The 13,752-nt window shown below is 44.7% G+C and overlaps 1 protein-coding gene across 1 annotated transcript in view; it reads right to left on the reverse strand.

Moving 5' to 3' along the window:
* The window catches only part of DENND1A (DENN/MADD domain containing 1A), a 497,378-nt gene that overhangs the window by 47,890 nt on the left and 435,736 nt on the right, over positions 1-13,752 (reverse strand). The window contains exon 18 of the mRNA XM_011965500.1: positions 12,006-12,137. Coding sequence (XP_011820890.1) covers positions 12,006-12,137 — 132 coding nt within the window. The remainder of the gene's footprint in view (positions 1-12,005; positions 12,138-13,752) is intronic.

Here is a 13,752-nt window from a genome sequence, read left to right on the forward strand (position 1 = left end):
ACATTTGACCAAGTTCAATATTCCTTCATATTAAAAACTCCCAATAAACTAGGTATTGAAAAAATATACCTCAAAATAATAAGAGCTATATATGACACACCCACAGCCAATATCACGCTGAATGGGCAAACACTGGAAACATGACCCTTGAAAAGCGTCACAAGACAAGGATGCCCACTCTCACCACTCCCATTCAACATAGTATTGGAAGTTCTGGCCAGGGCAATCAGGCAAGAGAAAGAAATAAAGAGTATTCAAATAGAAAGACAGGCAGTCAAATTATCTTTGTTTGCAGATGACATGATCCTATATATAGAAAACCCAATAGTCTCAGCCCAAAAGCTTCTTAAGCTGATAAGCAACTTCAGCAAAGTCTCAGGATCAAAATCAATGTGCAAAAATAGCAAGCATTCCTATACACAAAGCAGAGAACCAAATCATGAATGAACTCCCATTTACAATTGCTACAAACGAATAAAATACATAGGAAGACAGCTATCAAGGGAAGTGAAGGACCTCTTCAAGGAGAACTACAAACCACTGCTCAAGGAAACAAGAGGGGACACAAGCAAATGGAAAAACATTCCATGCTCATGGGTAGAATCAATATCATGAAAATGGCCATACTGCCCAAAGTAATTTATAGATTCAATGCTATTTCCATTAAACTACCATTGACATTCTTCACAGAATTAGAAAAAACTATTTAAAAATTCATATAGAACCAAAAAAGAGCCCAAATAGCCAAGACAATCCTAAGCAAAAAGAACAAAGCTGGAGGCATCATGCTACTTGACTTCAAACTATACTACAAGTTTACAGTAACCAAAACAGCATGGTACTTATACAAAAACAGATATAGACCAATGGAACAGAATATAAAACTCAGAAATAAAACTGCACATGTACAACCAGCTGATCTTCAACAAACCTGACAAAAACAAGCAATAGGGGCCAGGCACAGTGGCTTGTGCCTGTAGTCCCAGCAGTTTTGGAGGCTGGGAGGGTAGACTATTTGAGGCTGGGAGTTCAAGACCAGCCTGGCTAACATGGTGGAACCCCATCTCTACTAAAAAATACAAAAATTAGCTGGGTATGGTGGCACACACCTATAATCCAATACTTGGGAGGCTGAGGCATGAGACTCGCTTGAACCTGGGAGGTGGAGGTTGCAGTGAGCCGAGATTGCACCACTGCCCCCGAGCCTGGGTGACACAGCAAGGCTCTGTCTCAAACCAACAAACACACAAACAAACAAAAAACCAAAAAGCAATGGGGAAAGGATTCCCTATTTAACAAATGCTGCTGGGAGAAGTGGCTAGCCACATGCAGAAAATTGGAAGTAGACCCCTTCCTTACACCGTATACAAAAATTAACTCAAGATGGATTAAAGACTTAATTGTATAATGCAAAACTATAAAAGTCCTAAAAGAAAATCTGGGCAATACCATTCAGGACATAGGTATAGGCAAAAATTTCATTACGAAAATGCCAAAAGCAATTGCAACAAAAGCAAAAATTGACAAATGGGATCTAGTTAAAGAGCTTCTGTACAGCAAAATAAATTATCATCAGAGCGAACAGACAACCTACAGAATGGGAGAAAATTTTTGCAATCGATCCAGTGACAAAGGCCTAATGTCCAGCGTCTACAAGGAAACTGAACAAATTTACAAGAAGAAAAAAATTCTATTAAAAAGTGGACAAAGGACATGAACAGACACTTCTCAAAAGAAGACATTCATGTGGCCAATGAACATATGAAAAAAAGTTCAACATCACTAGTCATTAGAGAAATGCAAATCAAAACCACAATGAGATACCATCTCACATCAGCCAGAATGGTGATTATTAAAAAGTCAAGAAACAACAGATGCTGGAGAGGTTGTAGGGAAAAAGGAACGCTTTTCTATGGTTGGTGGGAGTGTAAATTATTTCAACTATTGTGGAAGACAGTGTGGTGATTCCATAAAGATCTAAAGCATAAATACCATTTGACCCAGTAATCCATTACTGGTTATATACCCAAAGAATATCAATTATTCTACTATAAAGATACATGCATATGTATGTTCACTATAGCACTATTCACAATAGCAAAGACATGGAATCAACCCAAATGCCCACCAATGATAGACTGAAAAAAGAAAATGTACACCATGGAATACTATGCAGCCATAAAAAGAAACGAGGTCATGTCCTCGTTTGTCCTTCAGGGACATGGATGGAGTTGGAAATCATTATCCTCAGTAAACTAGTGCAGGAGTAGAAAACCAAACACTGCATGTTCTCACTTACAAGTGGGAGTTGAATGATGAGAACACATGGACACACTGGGGGAATAACACATACTGGAGCCTGTCAGTGAGGGGCAGTGAAGGGAGCCAGAGCATCAGGAAGAACAGCTAAGGGATGCTGCGCTTAATACCTAGGTGATGGGTTGATCTGTGCAGCAAACCACCATGGCACACATTTACCTATGTAACAAGCCTGCACTCCTGCATGTGTATCCTGGAACTTAAAGTAAAAGTTGAAGAAAAAAAAATTAGCCAGGTGTGGTGGTGTGCATCTGTATAGTCCCAGCAACTTGGGGGGCTGAGGCAGGAGGATGGCTTGAGCCTGGAAGGTTGAGGCTGCAGTGAGCCGAGATCATGCCACTGCGCTCTAGCCTGGGTGACAGAGTGAGGCCCTGTCTCAAGCAAAACAAAGCAAAAGCAAAAAACAAAACCCAAAAAACTGGGGTCTGACGAACATGATCGGATACCAAGCCATACCTGAAGCTAGTATAAACCAACAATTTCTCTTTTAGGTTTTATGTCTCATGTACCCTAACTAAATGTAGACACAGCTAAATGTATTAGGTTGATGCCAAAGTAATTGTGGGTGTGGGACTGGACTGGCCTCTGGTACCTCCAGTGCTAGCTCCCACACATGCCCAGCTTTTATCCTGCATTCTACTCTCTCACACACACCAGAATATCATCCAACATGCCTTTGGGGTCTAGGGGTGAGTTTGATGTACAGAGCCTACACCAGGTGCAGGATACCAGCTTACTTGTCTTGGTTCCAACTGAGGCCTACAAACATTAAGGAGGGCCTGAGATCTGTAAGGATACCACGAACAGTCTCACGTGTGGCCCACCCTTCTGGGATCTTGGGCCACCTGCCCAGGTGGTTGCACTGGCCCTCTCACTACAACCCAGGAAACTGCCACGTTCTCAGCATAGAGTTGGGCAAGAACGCGAGCTTTAGAATAAACAATGTAGCTTTGAATCCTGTTGATTCTGACCTGTGTAACCTTGACTAAGGCCCCATTCTCTGTGAGCCTCTCTCTTCCTCTGCAAGAGAGGATACCACCTGAGACCCTTACAGGTTGGCTGGAGGGATTCAGTAGGCTAATCTACTGGAATGGCCTAGCATGGTCCCTGGAGATGAAACAGAGACCCATTCCCTCCAGGTCTCAGTGTGGAGCTTGATGGGAGGTGAGCAATTTATCTCCATGACCCTCCACACTGCTCTTAGGCCATCCCAACACCTTGCACATATGGGATGCTTAAACTGACTTTACAGTGCTCAAGTCCCAGAAGGAGGGATGATCTGGAAGGTCTGGAGGGGTGGACTGAGCTTGGTCCCTAGCCGTTCTGCAGCCAACCTAAACTTGGGCTGAACAGAGGTGGTGTAGCTTAGAGAGCAAATTACTATTTTGCACCTGGATTTTCACTCGGCTGCTGACATTTCTCAATTCTTCCATGGCACATCAGGAGCCCTGGCCTTACTGCAGAGCTCTCTGGCCTTCTCCAGCTCTCTGTAATGAGAGGAATACCACCTGAGGAGGCCACGCTGAATGCCTAATCACACAGCTTCTGAATGTTCAGCTCAATCATTATGAATTTCCAGAATCTGATTTCTCTTTTTTGATTGGCAAGTTTTTCTTCTTGAAATCGAATATGTCTGGCTCAAAGGAGCAAACCCCAGCCTTGTTAACCTTTCATCAGAAAGCTGTCTCTGGGCTAGCCTGGGCACTGAAAAGGTGAGTACATGTGGAAAGACAGGCCTAGCCAGCCACCCTCATCAGGGAGACCTGACAAACGCACCACCAATTAGGGGCCACACTGCTTTTGGTCATGGCAGCAAATGAGTCCAAACAACTCTGGACAGCCACCCTATCAGGACCGAAGGGAGGGTAGTGTCGCGGTCACCCTATAGCAGGCACAGAGGCTGGATCAGAGCAGGAGAAGCTGGAGGGAGCAGAGTGGGGCGATCACAACCCTACCTCTGCTCTCTCACACAAAGACATGGATGAGAGGGGAAGAAACAGGGGCAATGGAAAAGGAGAAATATGCTTTGGAAACAACAGGGGTTGAAAGAGAGGTGTGCAGGGTGTACTGCTTCATGGACTGTGGGTGCGTGACTGGGATGGGCAAAAAAAATGACTGGATTGTAGACCACAATGCTCACCACCAGGTACCTTCTGCCCCAACCTGCCCCATGGCCCCTTCTTTCCACATGTTTGATTCAGGCTTGGGCAGCATTATCTGCTCTTGCTGGTGCTGGCTCCGGGCCTTCTCCCTCTGCCTGGCGGCACTGGGCCTCCTCTGGGCTTGGGTTTTGCCTTTCCCACCCAGAGGTGTAGGGACACAGGTCAGTGGTCATGTATTGCATGCAGAGGGCCGCCCCCGAGGTAGTGTGTGCTCTGAGAGCCTCGGTGAAGGCCAAGACTGGGCAGACAGGGTTGGGTGGGAGGCAGTGTCAGCAAATGATTCACAGCCAGCTCCCCCTTGCACACTGGGGAAAGAGACTGATATTTACCAGGGGCCTGTGCGCCTGCGCTGACCTAGGTACCAAAGGCAATGTCTCATTTAATCCTTATAGCAACCTATGATGTGGACCCCTCTATAGATGAGGAAACGGAATTTCACTGAGGCTAAGTAACTTACTGCAGGTCACCAGGTAGTGAGTGGCACAGCTGAAACTTAAGCCCAGAACTGCCCTATTCTAAAACCTGTGCTTCGTCCACTCTACCTCATTGTCTCCAGGAACTGATCCACGTTTGCCTTTCAGCAGGTACATCTTGGGGAAGCAGGAGATTATATTTGCTTTCTCTCTCTCTTCTCTACAAATGGATCGTATATATGTGTGAGCCTGTGTGTGTACATGATGTGTAATGTTTTTTCAAATACCATTTGAAAGTAAGTTGCAAGCATCGTGTTACTTCACCCCTCAGACTTCAGCCTGCCTCTCCTAGGAATAAAGATTAACCCCTACAAAACTATCATATTAACATTAATCCCGTATCATCATCTAACATTCCAGTCCATCTTCAAATTTTCCAACTTTCCCAAGAACGTCTTTAAAGCTTTCTTTTCCTTAAAAAAAAAACAAAAAACCAAAACATAATCCAAGTTAGGTTCACACTTTGCACTTGGGCATGTATCCTAGTCTCTTTCACAGATAAAATCTTTATGCCTAATGTATCCTGTTGCTTGCTTCACTTGATGTGATTCAAGGGATGATGGGCCCCTCCCTTCCCCTGACTGCTTTCCCCACTGTGCTGCTCCTGCACAGCTCTGCCCATCCCTGGAGCACCGGAGAAGGGGGGTCCCAGTCTTCTGCCTCATTCCTCTCCATTCCCTTCTGGGGGCACATATGACTGACCTTAAGAACTCAGAAAAACACACAAAATAAAATGACACAGGATCTAAATTGCTATAACACAAAGCTGTTTCTGTATGGAAACAAAATCCTTTTTTTTTTTTGAGATGGAGTCTCGCTCTGTCACCCAGGCTGGAGTGCAGTGGCACAGTCTCGGCTCACTGCAACCTCCGCCTCCCGCGTTCAAGCGATTCTCCTGCCTCAGCCCCCTGAGAAGCTGGGACTACAGGCACATGCCATCATGCCTGGCTAATTTTTGTATTTTTAGTAGAGACAGGGTTTCACCATGTTGGCCAGGCTGGTCTTGAACTCCTGACCTCTGATCATCCACCTGCTTTGGCCTCCTACAGTGCTGGCTGCGCCCGGCCTCACTTCAAAATCCTTATTTATGGAAAGTGAATTTGGAAATAATTTGTGACCACTAAGAGAATGTTCATTTTTCTTCTTCAAATGAATTAGAATTATAAGCATAGCAATAGAAATGAAACCAAATAACTTGCTGAATGCACAGCAAGTGCTTCAACAACAATCAATTATTCCTTAATTTAAACATCCACACCAATAATAAAACCCCAGGATGTGCACTGACTGCCAGCTTAGTGCCAGGCCCTGCAGTGGACTTTTGGTGGGAAGACAAGCATTAAAGAAAAATCGCAGGGCTGCGTGACAAGTGGTGTGTGCAAAGTTCTGGGGTAGCATGAAGACAGGAGCAACTCACTCTTCCTAGGGAAGTTGGGAGAATTTACTGGGAGGCCTGCTCTGGGGTCGGACAGACATATCACGAAGGGGCCGAGGGGGAAGATGGAGTCTTTAGGAGAGGCTGGGAGTGGGGGTGAGGCGGCCACTAGTGCATGCTTACAGTGGACCCCAGCAAGGTCATATGAGGACTACGGGGAGTGCCAGTTAGGAGCCTGTGAAACAGTCCAGGTGAGCGATTATGCTGCCTGCACCACAGCTGTGGCATAGGCAATGGAGAGGAGAAGATGAAGCAGTTTTCTGGGGTGGAAGGAGAGGATCTGGGGAGGGGAAGGGTGTAGCCTGGCTCTGGATAGACAGCCTGTGTCATTCACTGGGGTGGAAGATGGAGGAGTGAGTTTGGTGGGGAGTGTATGCTCAGACCAGAGGCCTGGGGTGTGCACCTGCTGGAGGTGGTGAGGAGGCAATGGCTGAAGTGAAGGGAACTGTGTGTGGCTTCCAAGCTCAATGGGGCAGGAGGAATCTCTCAGGGCACTCAGAGCCAAGGGTGCTGAGAAGGCATTTGCTAGCTCGGCATCTTCTCCACCCTAGCATGGGACTGGCACTAAATGACCCAGCTCATGCTCCTGATGCCAGAATTCTCCATACGCACAGACAAGCCGGCAACCACATCCCAAGAACTTCCTGGGCTGCTATCCAGACCTCTCTGCCGCAGTTCTCTGAAAGCCACAGTGGTGCTTGGTTTTGGTTTAACCAGCTTTTCAAACTTTACATTAAAGAGGTTTAGAAACCTTTGTTCAGATGGGAGAAGAATAGAGGCAGCACCTTTCAATACACGTTTTTTGGAATCTATCAGATTGGAAGGCAGGCAACTACTTTGTTTGCAGGATCAATCATTTGGGGGAAACACAAAGAAGGGGGCTCTGGAAGGGGTTTGCTGTGATATTCTCAGGGAAGCCTCAATCTCGGCCAAGGCCTAGAGCCTTGGCCATCTGCACCTAGGACTAGGATCTGGTGTCACTGAACTCCACAATCAGGCCATTCTCCTAGCAAGGAGGGAGAGCTGCACACAGCCAAGAGAAGCAGAGGTGCTGCTGTTGGCTTTGGAGTAAGAATTAGCTACTCATTCCAGCAACGCTGTCCCAGCGTGCCTCCTCATGTGTACGATGGGTAAAATGCCTTCTTCCTCACCTGCTGATGGCAAAATCTCAAGTCAACGCCCACGGATGTGAAAGCATCTATGGCTCACTCGTTTTATTAAGTGTAGGGAGCAGAGCAGTTTCCACAGGGGTCCTCAGGAGGGAAGCGGGCCAAGGCCAGCTATTCTAACCAAGGGGTGTCCAGGGCTGCTGGGGAGGACACTGCTCCCTCACTCCTTCTATAGCTGTGGGAAGGAGGAGCTTCCATTTCCTACCCTAGGAGAGAAATCCACGGCGGGAATCCTTGGCTTGGCCAGGCACCCTGTTGTTCAATCCTGCCCAGAGGAGGAGGAGGAATGCCCTCCGGGAGAGTCTGGGAGAAGGAACTAAGCTGCATCACCCCTTCCAGCTCTCTCCTGGGGAGCAGCCAGCGCAAGGCCCTCCCGCAGCTCCTCCTCGCTAGGAGTTGACGGGCAGCTCCATGCTGGAGACACCTGCCATTGTCCATTTACACCAAGTGGAGGAACGCAGTCTTCACATTCTCAGGTGAAGTGTTTGCAACATTTGCCCTCAGGTCTAATGCAATATTCTCCTTTCAGGTTTATCAATAAACACTTTTATCTCATTTGACTGTCCCCTGGGCTTTGTTTCCCAAAAGATACTAAACTTGAGAAGGGGAAACACAGTAATTTAAAGCCTCTCTAAACTGCAACATCCTCCAAGGCAGGGATAGACATTCTCAAGTTGGTACTTTTGAATTCTAAAAGAAACTACATGATCAGGAGGCAGAGGCTAACTAAAAACCTATTTACTTTGCTCTGACAAGCTGAGCGGCCTAACATGTCTGCTTTAGAAAACAAATGAATTATTAGCAAGTTCGGTTTGTTGACAAAATATCCTTTTTTTTTTTTTTTTTTTGAGACAGGGTCTCGCTCTGTCACCCAGGCTGGAGTGCAGTGGTACGATCTCAGCTCATTGCAACCTCTGCCTCCTGGGTTCAAGCAATTCTCATGCCTCAGCCTTCCGAGCAGCTGGGATTACAGGTGCCCGCCATGACACCCGGCTAATTTTTATATTTTTAGTAGAGACGGGGTTTCACCATGTTGTTCAGGCTATTGACAAAATATTTTTTAATTATAGTGTCCAAGTTGGGACGATGAGGTGGACTATGACTGATTATGAAGTGACTATGACTATGAAGTGGGCCTGGAGATGAAGAGGGAGCCTCTGTGGGGCCCTGGGAGTGCTTGAAGCCTACTTCCCTCATTGTCTTTATCGCTCCAATTGGGCCTGCCCATCTGCTGGTCTGTCTCATCAATATGCCCCACAATGGTGGGGACTGAGAACTTATTCATCTTACACATGGCATCTTACACATGGTAGGTCTCCATAGACAGGTGAATAGATGCATACTTAAATGGAGGAATGATCACAGCCTGGAAGGAGGAACGCTCCACTGAGAGGAGGGCAAGGCAGCACCTTCTCTCCCCTGGTAGTAGCAGCTCTTGCCTCAACACTAAGCTCCCCTCTTGCCAGCCCCCGCTGCAGAGCTGTTGTCAGAGGTCTCTGTGGAGCTGCCCTGGCTAGCTGCACAGGCACCGGCTTTGCCGGGTGGAGAGATGAAGGCAACAGTCTCAACGGTTTCCATCCCCACTGGAAAGCTAAGTGTTCTTAAAGAATGAAATCCACAGAAACACAGACCCAAGGCAAGGATATTTTTTGAGGTTAAAATAGGTGCTCTCTCTGGCTGGTTAAGATTATTTTGCCAGGGCGGGGTACAGCAGCTTTAATAGACATATCACATGCAGTCCCTGCTTGGTTTGAGAGCTGGTGTGGGCTCGAGGTGAGGTGTCTGGGCTTGGGTTTCCAAGCTGGTGAAGTGGCCCTGGGCAGGTTCTTTCATGTCTGTAAGCTCCAGCTCTGGGTCAATAAAATACGGCTAATGGTCCCTTCCTCAAAGGGATATGGTGGAGACAACAAAAAAGATACCGAGGAGTCTGTTGGTTTCCAAAACGAGAACATATACCATTAGGATTATGTGAGTGCATTAGGTGATCCATAGAGAAACACTTCAAATTGTTTTATATGTTAGAAAAAACTTGTACTAGTATATTAAGCCTGTAATTCCACCAATGGCATCTCTGAAGATGAGGCTAAGATGCTATAGATGTCAGGTCTGAGTCTTGTTTAAATAAAACTATCAAGTAAAAAAAATAGTATAGATGATAAGAGAGCGTGGTAAAAACTTTTGAAATGAAACTCAAGAGACTGTTCTTTGGGAAGAATATCGAGTCCTTAAAACTCATTCCTGCCGGCAGTAGGTGCTCTAGAAACGGTACTTGTTACGGTCAACAGCCCATCAAACCAGGGACCCGGGAAAAGACTCAAGGACAACGTACCATGAGGGCAAAGCTGGAAAGAGTTAAAAGAAAGGGGTCTGTGGTTTCCCTGGCTCAACCCCCCTCCCCCTGCAGCTAATCTGTCACCTAATGAAGAAGGGGCCGGCACAAGTGAGCTAGCTGGCAGTTCACTTACAGCAAACTGATTAAGAATGTTCAACCAACAGCAGACTGTAGACCTTTCCAGAGAAAATAAATAGAGTGTAGACTGTATGCAAATGTGTTTGTCACTTTGACAGCACGTCTCAATTAAGGCATCTCGCGGCTGTGGGTAGGCTCTGCGGCTGCAGCTGGAAGGGAGAGTCTGCTGCATGGCTGATACTAGGGGCTTGACCTTAATCCGCATGCATGCATTAAAAAAAAAAAAAAAATCCTGCCTTCCTGTACACTTGCATAATGCTGGCAGCCACGTGAGGGAAGTGACAAACGGGGAAAAAAAGCCACTTTCATCCTCTCCAGTTTGCAGACCGGTGAAGGCACAGACAGCTCTTATTTCAACAGAGTTTGGGGTGGCTTTTTTCATTGTTTATCCCCACCCGTGCACACACACATACTCTTATTCTGCATTTAGCTGGGAATGACATTAAAGAATCTCTACTTCTGGCTGAAATGGAAAGAAGGTCTTTCTCCATTTCAAATAGGGCCTCCTTTTTTTGTGTTTCGAAAATGGAATGTTTAACACCATGAAATCCCTCTCCCCCGCCCCCTCTTTCTCTGTAATGGGCTCCAAACTCCAGTGAGGGGCTCCTTTCATGGGAAGGTTGGTGTGTGCAGGAATGAGGACAAAGGAAAGCAGGAAGCTGACTCTGGAATGCCACGCTGGCGACAACCAGGGGCTGCGCTTTCAGTGAACACAGCCAGGGAACTGGGGTGCGGATTTCTCCAACAGGGCCTGCGCCTGGGGCTGGGGGGAGGCAGCTCTTCAGGGGAACAGACACCAGTGCAATTTGAAAATACTCATTAACTAAATGAGTATCACCCTGTGGATTCTTCTTCCTTGCATTTCATTTCAATTTTTATAACATCCTTTTAAGTATAAAATCAGAAAAGGGAAGAACCTCCCCAAGTTAAAGATGTATAAACATATATTATCTGAAAATATTGATTAGAGAAGACTGACTTTTATGTTCCAACCAACTCACCCCTTACAGTAATAACCTAGAGCAAGAATTTTCTTAGTTTCGTTCATTTCTGAATAGCTCAATGCCTGGTGCATAGTAGGCACTTGATAAAGGTCTGTTAAAAACAGGAATGTAGGCTTCTAGGTCCTTTACACGTGGTGAAATAGCAATCACATTTAAGATAAAAATCATAAAGACTCTTAATCATGCGTCATCTAATAAATGGCTACAGAATCAGGTGATTTAAAAATAAATAACCTTGCAAACTCTTGTTACAGCCATATCTTGCCAAAAGAGCCACTTCTCATAGACCTCTCCACTAACCAGAAGTCAATTCAAGAGATGTAGGAAAGGGTACACAATCCTTTTTAACCAAAAATATAATTACAAGTAGGAAGGGGATACAAAATTTTAGTTTCTATACAGACTGCAATGTTTTACTTAAGGGAAAAAAAATAGACAATTTTTCAAATGCTCAGGTAGTTGAAAACAGTTGCTTAAAAAACTGAATCTCTAGAATTGTAGTGCGGGTGTTTACTCTCAGAAGCACGACTCCTGATATTGATTTTCAGGAAGTACATTAATAAAGAACTCCTAATTGATTTTTTTTTTTTTTAAGACTTCGCTTGTTGCCTTTTATTTGAAGTGTGCAAAGAAGGGCCCGGGATGCTAAAGTGTTCTAATGAGATGCTTAGCTAACAGAGGCACCTTAAGCAGAGTGCCTTGGAGTAAGGGAGGCAGCAGTGCATTTAATGACTTCACTCAACAGTCCCGCTCATTTCTGACCTCAGCCGTGCTGTCTCCTCAAAATTTTTGAAAATTTGCCTGCAAAACATGTTTGCACCAAATAAACATTTAAAGATGTGAAAACCTCCATGGAGCCGCACTGCCAAAGAGAACTGAAATGAAACACCGTCTGCTGCATGTGCTACAGCTGCTGCTAAAAACGAAAATAAAAAAACCCCAAATGGACAGGTAGGAGGGCCAGGGTACACACCTGTCCGAAGTGGACTGTGATTGGCCGCCGGTCTTCTCGGAGCTTGGGGTCCTTGGCTTCCACCAGGGGGGACGGTGCAGTCTTTGGCAGCTGCTCTTCCGGGGTGGGGGCGCAGCCGTTCTCAGCAATGTCCTGCAGGGAGAAGGAGAGTCGAGGGTTGGCATTGGGGTTCCGGCACCTGTGTTCCCTCTCACCCCACAAGGAAGAGGCCTGCCACATGACTCTCTCTGTGACATTCTAAGCCTGTCCTCCTGATGAAGATGGGGGGAATGGAGGGCTAATTTGGCTCTTTGACTTTTCAGAACTAGAGGAACCCAAACCATCCATGTTAAACTATAAAGATAACATAATAATTCACAACAGTGGGGAAAACAATTATTATTGTTCATCTTATTCTCCTACGCGGCTATTTTCATTTTTATATATTCACTTTGTCCACATGCAGACATTTAAAAATTACTTGCAATCACAGCTCATGCATAATTTTATATCCTGCTTTTCCCAATGTATTACAAGCATTTTCATGTTGCTACAAAGTCATTACAAAAATAATTTTACTAATGCATATTTCACAGAGCGAATATACAATAATTTAATATAACACAATTCAGTATTCCACTATTATTGGGCATTTAGGGTTCTTTCTAATTTTTTTAAACATTTGAAATGCCAGTGATAAATACTGCAGTTTTTCTTTCTTTCATATTATTTCTTTTTATGGAAATCCCCAGGAATGAAATTACTAGGTCAACAGATATAAACATTTTCAAGGCTTTTTATTCATTCTATCAAATTGCTTTCCAGTTTACACCAACTACCAACAATGGATGCATTACCAGTTTCACGGTATTTGTGAGCTGTATCATTTTTAAAATGTATCGCTAATTTAATAGGTGAAAAGTTCGACTTCATTGTTGCTTTAATTTGCATTACTTTAATTATGAGTATGGACACTTTTTCCACATTTGTTTACTGATGATGTTGCTGTTTGTGAATAAGATGTGTTTGTTCCTACCTCTTCCTACCCCTAATCTTTCTGGCAGAAAATAAAAAGATTGAAGTCTGAATCAGCACTCTATGACTTGGGAAACATTTAGGGACCAAATAAATCTTTTTAAATCCAGAAATTTACATTTAATTTGTGCTTCCGATGACTGGAGTCAAATTATCAGGAAAACCCAATGTGCAAAAGGCAGGTCACGGCTCTGGTGGCTGAAGCCGGCAGCTGACTATACACACGGGTCATTTGGAGCATGGATGGGGCCACTCATGCATCAAGGGTCCCGTGTTTTACTCAAGTCAAGGAAGTTGCTTCAGTCTTCATTGGAACCAGGCGGAGAATACATGTACAAATAAATATTTAAATAATCATTTTTCTTACCAAATAAAAATAACTCAGCCAGAATTATAAAATGAACACAAGTTCCAATTATTTTCATTGCAAAGCAAATACTTCGGTCAACAAAACATATCCCCTTAGTACTGATTAAATTCTGCACATGAGAAACTTGATACTTGGTGGCTCCTAACTTCTCAGCTAAGAGAGAATGGTGGGACATGGAGGAAAGTGGTCCCTTATTGAAAAATAATGCATTAAAGAAGAAACTTATATACATCTCTAAGACTCAGTTTCCTCATCTGTGAAATGGGCATATGGTAGCATGAAGATTAAAGGAGACAGATAATACAACTGAGTGTCAAGAACATTATTAGCCATTCAGTAAATTATGGAAATTATACAACCTAC

Source organism: Mandrillus leucophaeus, unplaced genomic scaffold (genome assembly GCF_000951045.1).
Source record: "Mandrillus leucophaeus isolate KB7577 unplaced genomic scaffold, Mleu.le_1.0 Scaffold729, whole genome shotgun sequence".
In the NCBI taxonomy this organism is placed as follows: Eukaryota; Metazoa; Chordata; class Mammalia; order Primates; family Cercopithecidae; genus Mandrillus; species Mandrillus leucophaeus.